The 18,086-nt window shown below is 43.6% G+C and overlaps 1 protein-coding gene across 1 annotated transcript; it reads left to right on the top strand.

Annotated features, from left to right (window-relative positions):
- The first annotated feature begins 8,610 nt into the window (after positions 1-8,610).
- UBE2B (ubiquitin conjugating enzyme E2 B) lies at positions 8,611-17,016 on the top strand. The gene is made up of 6 exons (XM_082063399.1): positions 8,611-8,770; positions 11,980-12,060; positions 12,751-12,776; positions 13,848-13,937; positions 15,556-15,644; positions 16,447-17,016. The coding sequence occupies exons 1-6, from the start codon at positions 8,727-8,729 to the stop codon at positions 16,573-16,575; spliced, it is 459 nt and encodes a 152-aa protein (XP_081919525.1). The 5' UTR covers positions 8,611-8,726; the 3' UTR covers positions 16,576-17,016.
- Positions 17,017-18,086: the final 1,070 nt, after the last annotated feature.

The raw sequence follows: 18,086 nt of genomic DNA, 5'->3' as shown, positions 1-18,086 counted from the left end.
TTTGAAACAATTTTAACATAAAGTTTCAGAACACTCGTAGATGAAACCTGTTTAGTTGTTGGGATAAAAAGCTATAGCCAAAGCTAAATCTGGCTTCTAATTATACAGAATAAGCAGATACAAAATTAGACTCTATGAAGTCTAAATAGGTAATTTCACAGGGAATATTTAAATACTACATATTTAACAATAAAAAATGTTAAATATTTTAAGTCCTTCATGCCTGCCATCCTGCTCGCCAATTGTTTTGTTAAATACAAATGAACCACTGCATTGAGGTTCAATCTAAAATCAAAAACCAGGACAGCAGATTAAAAATCAACTTTGTTCTGTTTCATTTTGGAAATACTTCTTCCTCAAAATCAACATTCAGTTTTCCACTGCAATGATACTGATTAGATTCAACTCCATTAAGACAGGAATCCATACAGCACTTGTATTTACAGCCAGCCTGGGATTTCTGAGGGTCAAGGCAAATACGTAGCGTTACTGTGTCCTTGTTGGAAGCAGGTACAGTGGTGACATCGCTCTGCAGCCTCTGGACTGGTGGAGCAAATCCCATGGATTTCAAAAGGCTCCACAGCCACACCTGCTGGCTGGCGGGCTCAGCACCGCAGAGATAAAGCCAATAGTGATTTTTTTTAGAGAAATCACTCCAAAACAGTGTTCAATGCTGTATCACACCATGACGCCTTCAGTATGTCATTAAGAAAAATGTTAAACAATTTTTAAAGTATTATACAAAGTGCTGTAGGGTGTTTCTTGTAAAAAAACCTTTGTTCAAAAAGTTAAAAACTGGAAATCACATTTCCTAAGCAACCATAACCCGATAGCCTTTGTTTATACATTAAAAGGGGATTGGATGGTATGTGTTATTTTGATTGTGGAGTTCACTTTACTCAGCCTCTGTCTGGGCAGCAGCAAACTGGTTTTTCCTCACTGTTCAGTGTGTGTCTCCTTGTTCTGCAAAGGGCCAGATCTGGTGCTGTTCCATGTTAAACTTTATGCCTCTTGAGGAGCAGGCTCACCACAGCAAAGATGTGGCCAATGTCTCTGAATCCACCCTTGTTTATATAGGAAAACATTTAAGTAATGTTTTGTGAGAGATCTTATAGAACTTTAGGGAAATACAGGTTTTTGGAGACCTTTTGGGACATATTCAGGCTGCACACACACACAAACTGAGGGCAGTTTGCAATCTACAGGAGTGACTAGTTTACCAGTGTGCACATATTTATGAATTTATATCATTAGGTTACGAAGAATCTTTTAATCTAGTGCTATTAGGTGTCTGTTCTCAAATTATCATTTTTTTGTCATTGCACCTCCTTCAGTAACATCTAGGATGTCTGGATCTTATTCTGTCACTATGTAACCTAGTTCACGGTTTTTGGCTCATCTTTCTGAATTGGTACAGCGGGTGGGTGGAAGGTGAGTTATTATTTTAGCTGCCAGTTCTAGGGTAGGTAAGGGCCCCAGAGTTTTATCTAAATTATACTGGAGAGAATATTCCCTTTAGGAGCACTTTGCTAGCAGAGTACTGTCCCAAAATATTCCTCTGACTCATTAGCTAGGGGTTATGAATGGGGTAGCTGTGGCAACTATGCATCAACTCAAGGCTTTTTCACCTCACATGCTGCCCCTTTCTCATTAAAACAAATGATCTGTCCCTGTATCTTTATTTCCAAATGGCGTTTACGTGTGCCCTACCCTTTATGTTTCTGTGGGTGTGATTCACATGCACAGAGCCTGCAGTTCTTACAGTCGTGTAGTTTTTGAGCATGGAATAGGAAACAAGAGACAGGTACCAAACAACTTTGATCTTCTGGCCAGCCAGGAAGATGTAACATCTCTGACTACAGGTTCTTCCTCCAACACGTAACATCTTCTGTGAGCATATCAGAAGATACAATGGGTTTGCAGCACAGCTCAGGTGAATCCAGGCTCATGCTGGCAGTGTTTCCAGAGCCGATTTTACCTCATCTCACATTCATACCTTCCTCTTCTGCATACCGCAGGGTTATTGCCTAACTTTAAGACTGCCTGCCTGGAGCTTCATAAATTAAAAGGCCTGGGTGAGAAAGGTAGGATCCCTATCCCAATAAACAGAAATATTCTTCCATAACCAGTTTAGAACATCTGATTTAGGAGTTTAATTATTGCCCAATTGAGGTGATGTGAAGCATTTTTGGAGAATCTCTGCTTCTCTTCCATTGGCTGTTTGGATGAAAAACGGATGTTTCTAACCTAAACAAATAAATCAGATGTCTGACATAGATGGACTAAAATACCCCTCTAAATGCATAGAAAGAAACTGGCTTCCTGTATCATGTCCTCATTCTGAAAGAACATCCTCTGTCCCTCCATTGCCATTTCACTTCCGGCTACCACAGCTGGATAATGGTGGCCACTTCCAAAGTGGGTCACTTTACAATGTCCCTTTATGCTGTCTCTGGATGATTCATCTTAAACATGGGAAAGCTAAAAGAAACCCAAATAAACACACTAAGACAAAATAAAGCTCTCAAAATGTTTGTGGAAGCATTTTGTAGGGTTACAAAGACTTCTGAGGAATCAAAGTAGCCTAATGGATAGAGTGCTTTCCCTTCTCTCATACACTTCAAAGCTCTATTTCAAGTATTAAACTTAATTGTTATAACACCTTGTGCAAACCATCTGTAATACAAGGTCAACCCATCATCAACCAAATCAATTACTCTGGAGATTTAAACGCGTTTCCCACAACAAGTATCAGAGATTTGCAAGGACATAACAGAACCAGAGGAGAGGAGTAAACTCTCTCCATCACTGTAACTCAGCTGTAGGAGGAAAGCTTGGCCCCTGGCCTTTCCCCGTCCCCCACAAATGAATGAGATCCTTCATTTCTCTGCAGCAACTGCATTTTCTATTGCCAGAGGAAGAATGAGTCAGAACAGTCTGCTGCTGGTGAAAGCTTCACTGGTCTTTACTCAACACAGTGCTGCATCGTTTTTGTTTTCAGTTTTCCTGGTGTTAATAGGTTATTAGCAATGCCTGGTATCACCACTAGCATTCTGGGATTAGTAAAAGAGCTTTTTGCTTGCCATTTATTTTAAGACTTAATGAACAAGCTCTCTTTGTGGAAGAAGACACTTTAGGTTTGCTCTTAAAAATTAAATAGAGCAAGCTAATAAAAAAGAAAATGTATCTCAATTAGATTATTCTTCCTCCATCTGCTCTCTCAGATCTTTTTATGACAGGAAACTGCCTATCAGATTTTCGATTTTGCTTAATGGAAATGGCAAAACCTAAATCCATTCTCATTCCCACTGACATCAGGGGAAACAAGATTTGATATCTGAACAGAACACTTTTTTTTTTTTAAACTATTAGTGTCTGCAACTGCATCTTAGTGAATATAGTAATTATAAGTGAATTTAAATTAACTAGTTATGAAACTGTGGACTGGCATTTACACTCCTGAATCTCCTTGGCATTTCTGAAAATTCTAACTTCTCTAATTAGCAATTTATGATGTGCCACATTCATCATGTGTGTACATCCCAGTTAAACCCACTGAAGTCCTCATACGACTTAGGGAGACGGACTGTAACTGAATGGGGTTTCTAATAGGAAATAGCATCTCCAGTAAGGCAGTGAGCTGGGCAAACCTTTTCCTTACATTTTTGGGATGCTGGACTTCAGGAAGTACCATGCCTGAAAATCCTAGGCGCTTTATAAAATATTCTTGAAGAAGTGGTGTCCAACTACTTGACAAAAGGACATTATGGATAATAAATTAGCTGCTTAAAACAGATATAAAATTGTGTACCATATTCTTATTCTTGTGTCCACACAGGGATGGCTAAAATACATTAAAAATGTCTCCTCAAAAGCCTGCTGTCTTCAAAACTGAAGTGAATCCAACTGCACCACAGTACTGTATTCCTCTCTGTGCTTCCCCTCAGAGGAGGAGGATGTGTAAGCGCAGATCCTTCCTGCTGACTCATTCTGCTCCATATTTGAGGTTTGAGAATACAGGAATTATCGCAGGTTGTTAAAAAGCTATTTACCTCCATGTTTATAGTTCAACACTGCCAGAATAACTTCTGCAGTGTAGTGTTATTATTATTACTAAGAGTAATAATAATCAATATCTAACAGCATGAATGAGCACACACAGGAATTATCATTCCATAATTCCAAACCTCCTCTACAGAATTTTGTAATAGTAGGTGGACGATAACAGAATTTTATAAAATACAGGATATTAGCGGGAATTAATTACACACTTGGAAAAACTTCCATGTTTCCTGTAATGTGCACTGAGGATCCTGGGAGGAGAGCCAAAGCAAAGTGATGTCATCCACGGCTGACAAAAAAAAGGCCACCTGGGGAAGCTGGGACAGGGAACTGTGAGCTGCACTGCTGGCCTCCGAGGGCAGAAGCAGAAGGCAGGAGGTTCAGCCTTTCGGCCAGTTCTGCTTTCTCTCTCCCGTGGCCTGATGTAGCTGAGGACAGGCAAAGCTCAGGAACAGACGCACCCACAGCAACACCGCTCCCAGGCAGGATAGTTAATAAACCAGCAGAACTCACACATATTCCTTCACTCTTTACTTTAAACAGCAATTGCTTTTGTCAACGTCATTTCCAAACTTTGTCTCCAAATTTTAAATTTACTTCAGATGCTCGTTTTAATTTGACAGCAAGGCATTGTAGAAACAATTTGTTTTCACACCGTTCTGTGCATAAAGCAGCCTACAAGTCACCAATACCCTGGCAATGATACAGGTCTCATTTTCAAGCCGTTTCCCCCTTGTTATACATGTAAAGCTGCTAACCTGTAGAGTCTTTACCTCTCTCAGTGGGGTTTTGCTAACAGATTTTTCCGGTTTCCCATACAATATTTTAATGGCCACTGTCTGTCCCATGTCCTTGTGCTTGCACTTCACTGCTGTTCTTTAACTTCCACTTTGGCAAGGATCTCGTACACCTTCCTCTCTGGTTATTTCTTCATAGGAGAACAAAAGTTTTAACTGATTTGAGGCATATACAGTTCTTTAAACGTGTATTTATATACAGTGTTTTGAGGGGAGCAACACTTGAAGAAGGCAGCACTCACAGCATCCCAAACGTTTCTGCAAGTCCTTGAGGTTCCCAATCCTGTGGTCCAGCCGATTTTAAACATATATGAGGACGATAAGAACCAGCTTTACACTCATACACGCTCCCAGAGGCATCTCCAAGCGCCACCTTTAAACGTGTATCATTAGAATATGGAATGCAAATTTTAAATAAAATAAACATAGCCCTATCTCCTAGAAAACAAAGGTGCGACCAGCGCGACTGGGTAGGGCCTGGGTATCTGCCTTATCGCGCTGGTCAAAAAATCGCTAATGGTAGTTTTGAAAACGGCCCCGCCCGCGGCCTGGCCCCGGTGTCGGTGGAGCGGCGGCCCCCCTGCACCCGCTTCTCCGGAAGGCCGGCGCTGCGCTGAGACCTCGGCCGCCACATCTCCGGAAGGCCGGCGGGCGAAACAGGCCGGACCCCGGACCGCCCTCAGCCCCGCTGGGTCTCCCGCCCCGGCCGGAGCCGCCAGGCCCTGCTGCCATGGCAACGGGCGGGGCAGCAGCGCGGTGACGTCAGACGCGGGGCGGGGCTCTGCCTCGCGCTGCCTCAGAGCGGCGTTTCCCGCCGGGCGGGTGGACGGCTGCTGTCGCTGTCGTGTCCCCTCAGCGGGAGTCCCTCGTTAAACGTGTCTTACTCGGGCAGAGGAGGCCGCCTGTGCTTCCGCGGGTCGTGGCGTCAGGTAATGGAGGGTGTCCGGCTGTGCCGGGCTGGTCAAAGGTGTCACTGCTGCCCCCAGAGGCAGAACCGCCATCTCCCTGCTCCGACCTTCGCAAAAATAAATGAATACATGCGTAAAAGTTGAGGGAATTCGTTTGGGATTTTTGAGGAACCCTGATGCAGGTGGCCGCGTTGAGCCTGTGAAGAAGTGGAGAACAAGTGTTAAATCTCGTCAGCCGGTTTGGTGGAGAGGAGGCGGGTGCGGTGGGTTTGGCTGCACTCGTCGTTCTGTAGGCGGTAAATAGGAGCACTCTTCACTGAAATACAGCCAAACAACAACCATCAGTAGTTTCCTGTCAAAAAGGATGGGTTGGTGAGGTCCACACAGGGATTTTTTGGGTCTGGTATTTTTCTTGAAAGCTTGAAACTGGGTTGGTGGGCCTGACAGGCACAGAGGGCTCCGGGGCTCTGGAAGGTGGGCTGGGAATCAGACACATTGGATCAATACACTGGCTGCTTCCAGCTCTGCTGCTGCGTAGATCAAATAACCCCCTGATTCTCCACTTCACTGTGGCACTGCTTAGTGGCTCCTATATTGGAGCTGAGGATGAGCAAATCAATCATTTTTTTGCCACATGAAGTATTGTCTCTCCTTGGCAGCTGCTGCAATGAATGAGAACAAGAACAGTTTCTAAACGGGGACTTGGCTTGTTCATTTCCCTAATTTTGGAGTCTTGGGCTTGGCTGATGTTAATATAAATAATTCTTCCCAGAGGGACACAGCAGCATGAGAGAGTGACCTGGAAAAAAAAAAAAAAACAAAGCGGTTACTGGGAGGATGGGTTGTTCTAACAAACAGGAAAACAAGTAGTTTGGTTTCACTGTTACTTCTCAAGCTTCTCATCTCACAACAGGACAGTTACCTTAGAAATGCATGGGGTTTGCAAAGTGTTACACAAATGTTGTGTTTACTCGAGTATTGCTACAGAATGACCGTGCTGCAAAATGCTACTTCTTTATTTAATGTAATCCCTTAACAAATATCACTTTTGAGGGAAAAAATAGGGATAAAACTGAATGTGAAACAACTTTCTGATCAGAAAGTTATTGTATATGTTTCAGTACTATTCAAGAAGTTTGTAGAAGGAAAACATTCATTCATGTTCTAGACCTTGGCAAGGGCAGAGCCTTTTATCACTACAGTTGGGAGTGATTTTTTGAAATTATCACAGGATATAGTTAACTCCATTTTAAAACCTGCACGTGCCATACAATGAACAGAGCAGAAGTTGCAGCTAGCTCTTCAAAGGGAAAAAAAAAAAAAGTTTTCCATTTATTAATAAAACTACCAGCCACACCTGTGGAACTGCCAGATAGGATTAAAAGGAAAACTTTCTGTTCAAGAACATCAACACGCTGTTCCCAATGTCACTGCTGAGCTGTTGTTGAAAAAGTTCCGAAGACAGGTGGAAACACCTGTTAGTTCTGGTTGGGTGCCTGCTGTTTGGGGTTTGCTTTGTTTTTATTCTCAGTGCAGGCCCTGAGCTTGGAGTCTGAGGGGCTTGAGAGGCACTTGATGTTCAAAGGGCAGAGCTGCCCGCAGGGTAGGGGATGCTAGAGCACCTGTTAGTAGTGAAATCATGAATGTTCCTAAACTGCTGTTCATTATTTATACAGGTCCAAGCTTGTACTTGTTTTTACAGTCTGCCTTCTCCGGTACGAATTAGCTGGAGCTAAATATAAACTGTATAAAGCCAGAGGAGCAGCAGTGGAATGTAAGATCCAAATGTCCATGTGATGGGAGGAGGAGGAAAATCCAGCAGAGAGAATTGTTTGTTGGGAACCATTTCTGACTAGTGTGGGGAATAATGTTTTAGTGGCTGCAGAATGACAGTTTCTTATTACACTCCCTTGCAGTATCACGCTTTACGTGAATTCCTGTGCTTATATCTCACTTTTAGCATCTGAATATTTTCACGTTGGGATAAAAAGTGTTCAGAGCATAAGACCTTGCAGGGTGAAATCCTGGTAAAAGGTAAAAACCGAGCAGCACTCGGGTCAGCTGTGTCTAAAGTAACCTGTGTCAGTGGAGCTGCTGCAGTGTGGGCTTGGCATGAACTTGGGCAAAAAGCAGCTAGGAGCTTTGTGCTAAATTAAACCCAGGATCGAAGCTTTTCAAGCACATGGAGAGCCGGAGGCAAAAGAAACAGGCAGAGGATAAAGAATGTTTATTTCTGTCACTTCATTATGAGTCTGATGATGTTTTGACCTCCTTAAAATCTTCTAAAGGAAAAGCAAGGAGGCACACATAGTCACACAAATCCAAGTTCTGGGCCTAACGTCCAAGGCTCCACAAAAGAATTAGGTCATGACTTCAAAGAGATCTGCTCGAGTCTGTTGGAATAATAGGATTAAAAAAACAAATATTAACATCCCTGCCCTGGTTCCCTATTACTCCCCTTCAGAGCATAAGCCAAGTGGGTACAAATATTTTTGTAAAACGATTTCTCACTCTTTGTGCCATTTCAAGTTTGAGGTTGTTCAGTAGCTCCAAGTTAAAAGCAGAAGGTTGCAGTTTCGCCCTTGCCAAAATCTGCTTTCTTTAAGCCCCAAACTGTAATTAAACCAAAACAAAACTGTATCTGGCACAGGGGTGATGGAGCCGGACTCACGGAGCCGGGTACTGCAGTGTCCAATCCTGCAGCCTTTTTCCGGCTGGACGTGCGGAGGTACCGCGGGGCAGCGCTCAGGGGCCCGCGGAGCTGCGCGCAGGCGCCTCCCCTCACGGTGCGGTGCGGTGGGCCGGCCCGGGTTCAGCCGCCCCCCCGGCGTCCGCGACGTCGGCCGGCCCAGCGGCGCGGCCCGCCCCCCGCGGAGGGAGACGCCATTGCGGGTTGTTTGTGCAGGCGGCGGTGGAGGGAGGCGGCGCTGCGGCCGCGGACTCTTTCCCCGCGGCGATCATGTCCACCCCGGCGCGGCGCAGGCTGATGCGCGACTTCAAGAGGTGAGCGGGACCCCGGCATGGCGGGGAGTGGGGACTCCCCCCGGGGGACGGAGCCGGTGCTGGTCTCGGCCTGGCAGCGGGGGAAGTGTTGCCCGGCTGCGGGCCTGACCCGGCCGTTTGCGGGGCTCGGGCTCGTCCGGGCCGGGGGAGCCGTCCCCGCGGGCAGCGGCGAGGAGCTGCACGGGGACGGCGTGTCCCGGGCCGTCCCTCCGGCCCCGCTCCTTTGTGCCGGGGGGGCTGGCACCGAGCCCCCGTTTCCCGGGTCCTCCCTCACTGGGTGCCGCGGGGCCGGAGCGCTCCGAGCCGGCGGCTTCGCCCATCGCCCTCTCGGGGAGCGGGGCTGGGAGGGGGAGTGGGGGATCCTGCCCTGCAGGGCCGGCTTTGTGCCGCCCGCCTCGCCCGTGCGTCGACGGCTGGGGGCGTCTGAGGATAAAAGTTGAAGCGGAGCCTCCAAAACAAGGGCAGGGCCCGGCCGCCCGCACAGGGAGGGCCCGGGGCGGCTGCCCGCGGGCGGTGGGGCGGGGGCTGCGGTGGGTGTCGGGTCAGGCGTGAGTGTCCGGGGGTGCCCTTGCCCTGGGGGGCCCGGCGGTGCGGGCCGGGTGTTCGTGCCGTGCCTCCCGCTGCCCCCGCTCCTCGCACAAGCTTTTGGCCCGGTGTTCCGAAGGGACCGGGCTGTGCTGGCGCTTGGGGCTTGCTGGGCTGACGGGCTCTGAAAATAGGCGCAATCCGGGACGGACATCGGAAAATGAAGCGCAAAGAATTAGCGAACGCTTGATTTGTCTTTATGTAATAAAAAAAGTAAGATGGCCTTTAATGTTTTTGTGCGCATGCCATTCTAAGGTTTTCAATCAAGACTCTCCTGTATAGCATACACAAACTGCTGAAGATGCAGTTATTAGTTGCACTCTTTTAAATGTTAATGACCGAACCACAGACTCTAGAATAATTTATTTCCAGTCTCACATGTAAACACACTTAGAATAGTGTGGAAAAAGGTGTGGGGGGGTCTTTTGTAAGCTTTACAATAATGTCGTATGATTTCCCTGGACTGGAGTCGCTCGTAAGTTGTTGGAGGTGAGTCAGCTTTGATAGTGACTCTTTTTTTGGCGTAGCTGTGTTAGACCAGTATCTGAAAATACATCAGTAAACAGTTGACGTGTGGTGTAGTTGCTTTACGTGACTGCATGTAAAACTGCAGCTGTAAAAGCCTGATTTGTGAATCTACCGAAAGCTGGAGGTTTTTGAGATGTGGAGCCTGTCTCCTCTGTTGTATTTGGGTGGTGGTGTTTGCTGAGCAGGTGTTGCTTGATTCCTGTTCAAATCAAAAGAGGATACTCAGTCTTTTGTGTTTGGTTACACAGATGACATGAACCAGTGTTTTTTATTTTTTTTTAGGGTGAGGAACTAAGTAATTTTTCAGGATTGCAATCAGACATGTTTTTTGTGATTATATAATCTTAGAAGGACTGGTTTAATAACTTTGAAATGTAAGATGGAGAGAAGACTTGATAGCTGTGGAAAATTATAACTAAACAAACACAAATCAAATTTATTTATCAAATGTATGATAGTTTTAATACCCCAAAGCTTATGCAACTTTTTAATGTCATTTTTTTACTTTTCTCCTTTCTACCGTAAGTTGTATTTTTGTTTAGCCTTATATTATTTGTATAATACCTAATACCAAAAAAGCACTGTGTGCTCTCAACTCTGATTCACTTTATTAAATACAAACTTATTTTGCATACTGTGATTGTTGAGAGCAGTGAAGAAAGAAACAGCTCAACAGATTTTGTATCTCATATAATTTGTTGGACTGAACCAAAAGAAAACCAAGTTAATTAATTCTTAGTTTTTGTTGTTGGAAAAGAGGCTCTGAAAACATTTTCCCTGGTTGTTAAAGATTTCCAGGCCCCATTCGAATCAGTCTAATTTCCAGTCCTTGCCACAACCTTTCAGTAGTTGGAGCCTTTGACAGCAGGGTGCATGTGAGCTTTTTAACTTGATCTAAAAACCAAATCCATCCTTCAGATGCATTAGTCCGGCTGAACGCTTGGGCATTATTGCTGGCATGCAGCCCGGCTGTCACACAGTGAGAAGCCCCGTTCCTCCTCTACCTGCCCAAAATAGTCGGCAGCTTATGCTGTTGATACTAAGCTGGCTGGACTGGGTGTGCTGGGGGAGTGGGGATGTGAACACGGAGATCAGAGGCGACCTGAGCAATGTTCTGGCTGCGCACCAGTGTCTGCCCTGAACAAATCTGCATTTGCACACCCACCTTAATTAGAATTTGTTACTTGGTCTGCAGGGCTTTTGGTGGCGACTTGCTCATAAGGGTGTACTGTGATGTGGTCAAACCCCCTGTTAACACTAAAGAATTGCTTTTGGAGCAAGGGCGGTGACTTCATTTTCTTTATTCTTGCAAAATTCAGGATGCTGAATAAGTGGAGTGGGTGAGAGCTGTCACTGAAGGGGTTTTATTGGGCAAATTTCAGATGGAGAGTATCTCAGTCCTATTCTTTAGTTGCGATATATATTGTGTATGGTCTAGGTTGATGTGGCTTTCAATAAGTAACATGCTTTTTCCTAGTCCAAGGATTAAGGAACTAAAAATCTAAAATGCTTCCACAATTATTTTAGATACCAACACGTTTGTTGAAGCGGGAAGATGGAGCAGTACACAGGTTTCCCCCCCTCTCCCTTTTGAATCGATCGACTTGCCAGTCAGAATAAGCTCATACCCAATTTAGCCACATTACGCATGCGGCTCTGGGAGCGCAGGAGAAGCTGTGCTGGCAGTCCCAGGCGCTGCGGTGTGCTGCGTGTCACTGCCTGGGCTCGGTGTTCGTTCCCTTCGGCACGGCATCCGGCAGCAATCGCTCTGCTGTAGCTCACGGTGTAATACTGTCAGTCCCAGCTGCACCTCTACCCTAAATCACTCTTGGAGTTAATGCTTTGCTCCCTGCACACTCAATCTGACCTGTTGGGCTGTTACAGTGTGTTGGTGTAATACATGAGAAAATCTTGATGCACATCATCTTGTAGGTTTGTCTTTTGGAGTACTGATAAACTGCGTGGAATGCGTTGTGTATTTTGTGATTTGGAATGAGAAAATACTTACCAAATGTGGATGTTGCTGTTAAATTATACTTGCAAGTGGAAGTATTTCATTGATACAAAGCTTGTCATTCTATATTTGTAATTCTTAGATTGCAAGAAGACCCTCCTGTGGGTGTCAGTGGTGCACCATCTGAGAATAATATAATGCAGTGGAATGCAGTTATATTTGGGTAAGAGTTTTTGATCACTATAAAAAAATCTGTATCAAAGGGCTAAATATAATGAAACCTGGGGTTTGTTTTTACAGTTATTCTTTTATGTACATGAAGTTGGGAAACTTAGAAAAGTGACCAAGCTGTTGCAGTAAAAGTCTGGTTTTAGGGGTAACACAGAACACATAGGAAAGAAAAAATTAAAATATGGTTTTTTTGTTGTTGTTGAATAAAGCTTGCATATGGTTTAATAAATAGGTTAGACTGTGTAGGAGTTGCGTCATGAAAAAGCAGGCTTTCTCTTTAAAGTACATAACAGCCGCATGTTCTCAGCCATTAAATCCAGATGTATTAGCAGTGATTGGATTGATTTCCAGCAGAATGAGGTCCAGGTTCTGTCTAGGAAGTTACATTACACATCCTACAGACCAGGAACTGCCTCAGTATCCTTCATAAAACTGAAGTATGCTTGCTAGTAATTTGCTCATTAAGTCCCATCTGGTCACGTCATGGCATATATTTTGTTTGCAATGACAATAAAGTAGACTAGCAGATTGGCTATGGGAACGTGTGTTAGATACAACAGAGCTCTTGGGGATTGCATTTGGATACTTGGGGAGGATGACAGAGAAGATATACATTTATTGTGCCTGTTTAGAAGTAGGTAATGATCATTTTTAACTGGAGTTTATTTTTAAAACCTTTCAGGCCAGAAGGGACACCTTTTGAAGACGGTAAGCCACTAACTTTTATATCCTCTCTCATTCTTTTAAGTATTACCAGTGTTAACATCGTTCTGCTTTGAAAAAATAAAAGATGTTATCTGTTTATAATTTGAAACAAACTAAGCAAGCAAGTGAAGGAGGAAGGTCTTGTTGGCTGTAAAAATACATATTTGGATGTAAGCAGTGCCTTGTCACAGTGGCTGATGGTTAGTTAGAAAGCTGCGAGGAAATGCTTGTATCAAGAGCTGTTTATACAGATACACCAGAGCTCTTAGTGGGGGAGGTTGGTCTGATGCTGCCAGATGTTTTCACATCTCCATAGCTAAGCACAAGAAGACAGGGTGCTGCTCTGGTTTCTTCTTTGTGGCATGTTTGATTCATCTCTGTTCTCTTAATGAGGAACAGGTGAAAGATCTTGAATTGTTTCAAATATAGAACTCAGTGAGGGGGAGGGAATACCAAATTTGTACATAAACATGAAAGTTGGTGTGTAATGAACCTCCCTTAGGCATATGAGGAATAATGAGTTTAATAATTATACTATTATTGCAGTAATCAGCAGCAGATGGGTTTTTCTCTGTGTTGGGTTGGAGCAGTTACAGTAAATTATTCACTGATCCATAATAAAGGTTTTCAGTGAATCAGTCATGAGCTCCAAAGACTGAGATTGCTGATTATGAAATTCGGTGTTTCTTTGCTGGCACCACCGTGCCTTCTTAATGAAACGCCTTAAAGTCACTGAGTCCGTGAAACTGGCATGTTGGGTCACAGAAAAAGGCAGGGGGGGGTTGGAGTTGGGGTGGAATAATTGTTGTTGGATCTGGCTGCGTTTGCCTTGTGTACTGTGAGGCTCCAAGCTTCCACCAGCTGCTGCTGCTGGGTTTATTATATCGCTAAGTAGTAGTTCTGTAGTTCCATTATCACTTTAAATATATTAAAAGAAAATAGACTCCATGTTGTTTGTGTATATAATGGTGAGGAGAAATATTGATCATGGGGCACCTAAATTAACTTAGGTTGTATGTATTCCTGGAGGTGTTGTTCTTAGTTACCTGATTGTACTTATGTTTGTTTGGACAGGTACTTTTAAACTAGTAATAGAATTTTCAGAAGAATATCCAAATAAGCCTCCAACTGTTAGGTTTTTATCAAAAATGTTCCATCCAAATGGTGAGTAAAACTTTCTTATTTAGCTGTAATACCCATTAAATATTACCGTGTGGTCATGTATTCTGTAAAGCTCCAGAATGCCTAACAGCTCTCCATCTCTCTTCATTGCTGTCTCTTAAGGAGATGTCTGGGACAGCAACTGCTTGATGAAAAATTAAGAATTATGATGCTATAAGGAGCAGCTCTCTGTCTCTTTCTAATCGATACACAGCCTCGGTAGCAAAGCCTGCGAGCATTTGCAGCAGCTGCACTTAGCTTGGCCTAGAGAGGTGATTCTGGCCACAGATTCCTTCCCCCTTCTATTTCACAGCAATTGGGTGCGTGTGGCCACATCCTGCGTTGGAGTGGGGAACTGGCTGAGCCAAATGTTATTTATTTGTCAGGCGAGATTTCAGCCAAGTCCATGCCCTCGTTTGGTTCACTGTACCAACCAGTACTAGCTCAGGGCAGAAGGTGAGAACGCGCAGTCATAGCAGAGCACAGCTGATCCAAACCCCGCGATGAGGGCAGCCTTACGAGGACAGTGCCATGGTTCCTGCTCCAGCACTTTCTTGCATACAGAAAACACAAACCTTGCCTTTTGCTTTTCCCCACGAGTCTGTAGCAAAGATGGATATAGACTGGAGGGCTGAAGCGTAAACCCATTGCTGCATTTCTTGTAGCTTGAGCCCTCTTTGAACAAGGGTAACCTTGTCTTCTGTTCGGTGACTTTCTAGGCAGCGCTCTTTAACCATTTATCTGTCACGGAAAATGCATGCCAGTGTGCCTCTGACAAGGTGTTTGTAATTTGTTGGGTTTTTTGGGCATGAACAAGCTACAAGACTGGGGTATAAGAGTTTGAGTGGCAAATCTGATTCATACAGGCTCTTGTATTAAAATGACAAGGCACAATGGTTTTAAACTAAAGGAGGGGAGATTCAGGGTAGACATGAGGAAGAAATTGTGTACACTGAGGGTGGTGAGACACTGGCCCAGGTTGCCCAGAGAGGTGGTAGATGAACCATCCCTGGAGACATCCCAGCCCAGGCTGGACGGGGCTCTGAGCAACCTGAGCTGGTGAAGATGTCCCTGCTCATGGCAGGGGTGGCACTGGGGGAGCTGGGAGGGTCCCTTCAACCCAAACCATTCTGTGATTCTACTGAGAGGTATCCAGACAGCAGTAGGGTTTCAGGCACACTTTGCAGTATTTTCTATTACCTGCCTTAGCGTCTCTCATAGTTAGTGTAGAGTATGTGAGAACAGGGCACGAACTCCCTCTGTTCAGTGTGTGAGTCCCTTCAGACTCAGTGATCTGCGGCTGGTCCCATGGATTCCATTCCTGCAGTAAATGTCTCGCTGGGAAGTCACAGCAGAGGAGCAAGAAACCAAGTCTACCAGTTCTGTGCTAATGCCACAATCTTCAGACTTTCCTTCTTTTCCTCTGGAGTGTTCTGTTACTTCCTTCAAAATACAAGTCAGACTACAGGAGATTGTGAGACATAACTGCTGTCCTCTTTCCTAAAGCGTTAATTTAAGCACAGACTGGATCGGAACAGTAACTCTGCCTTGAACAGCATGTAATGAACCAACTATAAAATAAATCTCAGTTTCTAAATGATAATCTGTGTTGTATTTACAGTTTATGCAGATGGTAGCATATGTTTAGATATTCTTCAGAATCGTTGGAGTCCAACATACGATGTTTCATCTATTTTAACTTCAATTCAGGTAAGTTTGCCTCTATTTTGGCAAATAATTATGTTGTCGTTATCTCTGCTCCAGAATACACAGCTCAGTGATGTGGCTAGCAGGTATCTGGATCAAGGGGACTTCAAATACTTGTGAGCTAAGCAGTAGCTTTTTACATCAAATAAAGGCCATGGTGCTGACCTATGTAATTACTAATTTTGAGCTACAAAACTGCTATTTTATTTTTTTACGGGAAGACAGTTATGGATTTTGATTCCTTTTAAACTGTTTTTGTAAAGGTAGGACATCAGATGTAGAAATTTGCCTGGTGTTTGAAACGCTGTAACCTTTAGCATGAAGCCTTGCCCTAGGAAGTCCTCAAGGAGACAATACTGCTGAAACTTGCTTTACTTGGAATAAGTAAAAGTGGCCTGGCACAGCAAAAATGCACATATTTCTTTTCTCCTGCATGGTTGTTTTTCTGCAGTGAAGTTTTATAGGAGGTATCTTAAATCCCTCTTTAGTCCTGAATGACAATAGTACTGTAAGTGCTAAATAATCAATTAGCATCATACTGCTAACTGGCAAAAATGACCATGTATCTGTTAGGTTTGTGAACCTAGAAGTGCACGCAGTGCTGATGTGTATGCAATGTATAATTTGAGGTTCAGCAATGTAATTATGGGTGTCTAACCATGAGTTTAACTGGGTTTTTTTCAACTGGGCTCTTGTGAGTCATGTCTGCCTCCTGAAACACACGCAGTTTGAAAGCTGTAAGTTGTTTTTTCCCTGATTTAAAATGTGTTGGTTTGTCTCACATTTTGTTTTCCCCTTTTGACAGTCTCTACTTGATGAACCTAATCCAAACAGTCCAGCGAACAGTCAGGCGGCACAACTCTACCAGGAGAACAAACGTGAATATGAGAAAAGAGTTTCAGCTATTGTCGAACAAAGTTGGAATGATTCGTAACAGCTGCTCTGTTACTCTCCCTCCTCATAATCATTATGTACGATTTAATTTTCAGTATAAAGGCTACCAGAAATTTCAAGTGCCACAGTTCTAAGAATTTGCATAAAAACTCATTTGCAACCAAAATTAAGCCCTCCAGTTTAGGAAACTTAAAAGCTTGTGTATCCTGATTAACGTACTTTTTATTGCATGGTATGAACTAAGTTATTGCTACATAAATTTGTAATATATCCTGTTTGTATTTTTTTTCCAAGTGTATAATGTTGGTGTGGAGTTTTCATGACAGAATATACACATTTTGTAAATCTGTACTTTTTCAAATATTGAATGCCTTATTTTTGAATTCTTTAGATTTTTAAATTGGAGAAAAGCACTTAACAAAGTTTTTATATATAAATATTTCATGTAAAACTGTTAAATACATAACCTTAGTGCAAGACATTGTGCTTTCGCTCTGTATCTCTTTCAAAGGGCTCATTTTTAGTCTGTTTTCCCTTTTGCTATATGCTAGTTACACCACGCACTTTACAAACAGAAAAGTTAATCCAAGATGCAAGTGTCTTCACTGGATGCGTCTGCTTCTGCACCAGCACTTGGTTCTGCGTCCTCAGTTGTATGAGGAGCAGCAATGTTGGCAGCTGCCGACTTACAAATGGGGAAGCAGCTGTAACTGTTTTGTTGGAAGTCCCACTTTAAACCAACAGCAGAGTTGCAAACAGGACCTGGATGACCAGGCTTGATGATTATGTATTCCAATTATTTTATTTTTCAGGGAGACTGTATTTTACCAAGTTGTAAAATGTTGTCATCTAAATCTATCCTATATTCCCATACTGATACTATAATATAGTTTTTAATATCTTGTTATCTAATATCTAATTATTATCAAATCATTAAAGAGGTGTCCCGTTAGTTTCCCTTGGGGTAGGGAAAAAGTTAATCACCGACAGAAGGAAATGTCTGCAGATTTAGTGGCGTTATTCCTTGGAACTTGGCTGTGTACCACATGGTCAGGTCCTGTGTCTCTATCACAGAGGTTCCACATAGTCTTAAATTGCCAGTTTTAAAGAAGTTTGGGGTTGTTTTGGGAAATGCTGGTGTGGTAACTTCTTACTGTATTCTGTAAGCCAGGCTGGCTGACCACAGGAAAGAATTAGACCCTTTTTAAATTGTTTTTTCCCTCCCAGCAGCAAAATTGTAATCCTGCTGTCAAAATTCCAACCAGCATTATGTGTGTATTAAGACCCCCCCCAAATCCCAGACCAGAAATATACAGCTCAGTGTGGCCTGACAAGCCGTGGAAGTTTATTTCAGCTAGAAAAGAACACATTGTTTATTTGCAATAGTGATTACTAAAAGTCTCTGTTGATGTAGTGAAACAGGAGTATCAATTTACACCTCATACCTGCTCATAAAGTTGGTTTGTGACTTATAGGAGCAGCACTACAGCAATCGGAAAGAAAGTCAAACCGTTCTGTGTTAGTAGCTGGTGGTGCAAAACTATTCTACCT

The sequence above is a fragment of the Streptopelia decaocto genome (genome assembly GCF_964273445.1).
Source record: "Streptopelia decaocto genome assembly, chromosome: 12".
Taxonomy (NCBI): domain Eukaryota; kingdom Metazoa; phylum Chordata; class Aves; order Columbiformes; family Columbidae; genus Streptopelia; species Streptopelia decaocto.
The sequence above is the reverse complement of the archived record's forward strand: the minus strand, read 5'-3'. Positions and strand labels throughout refer to the sequence as shown.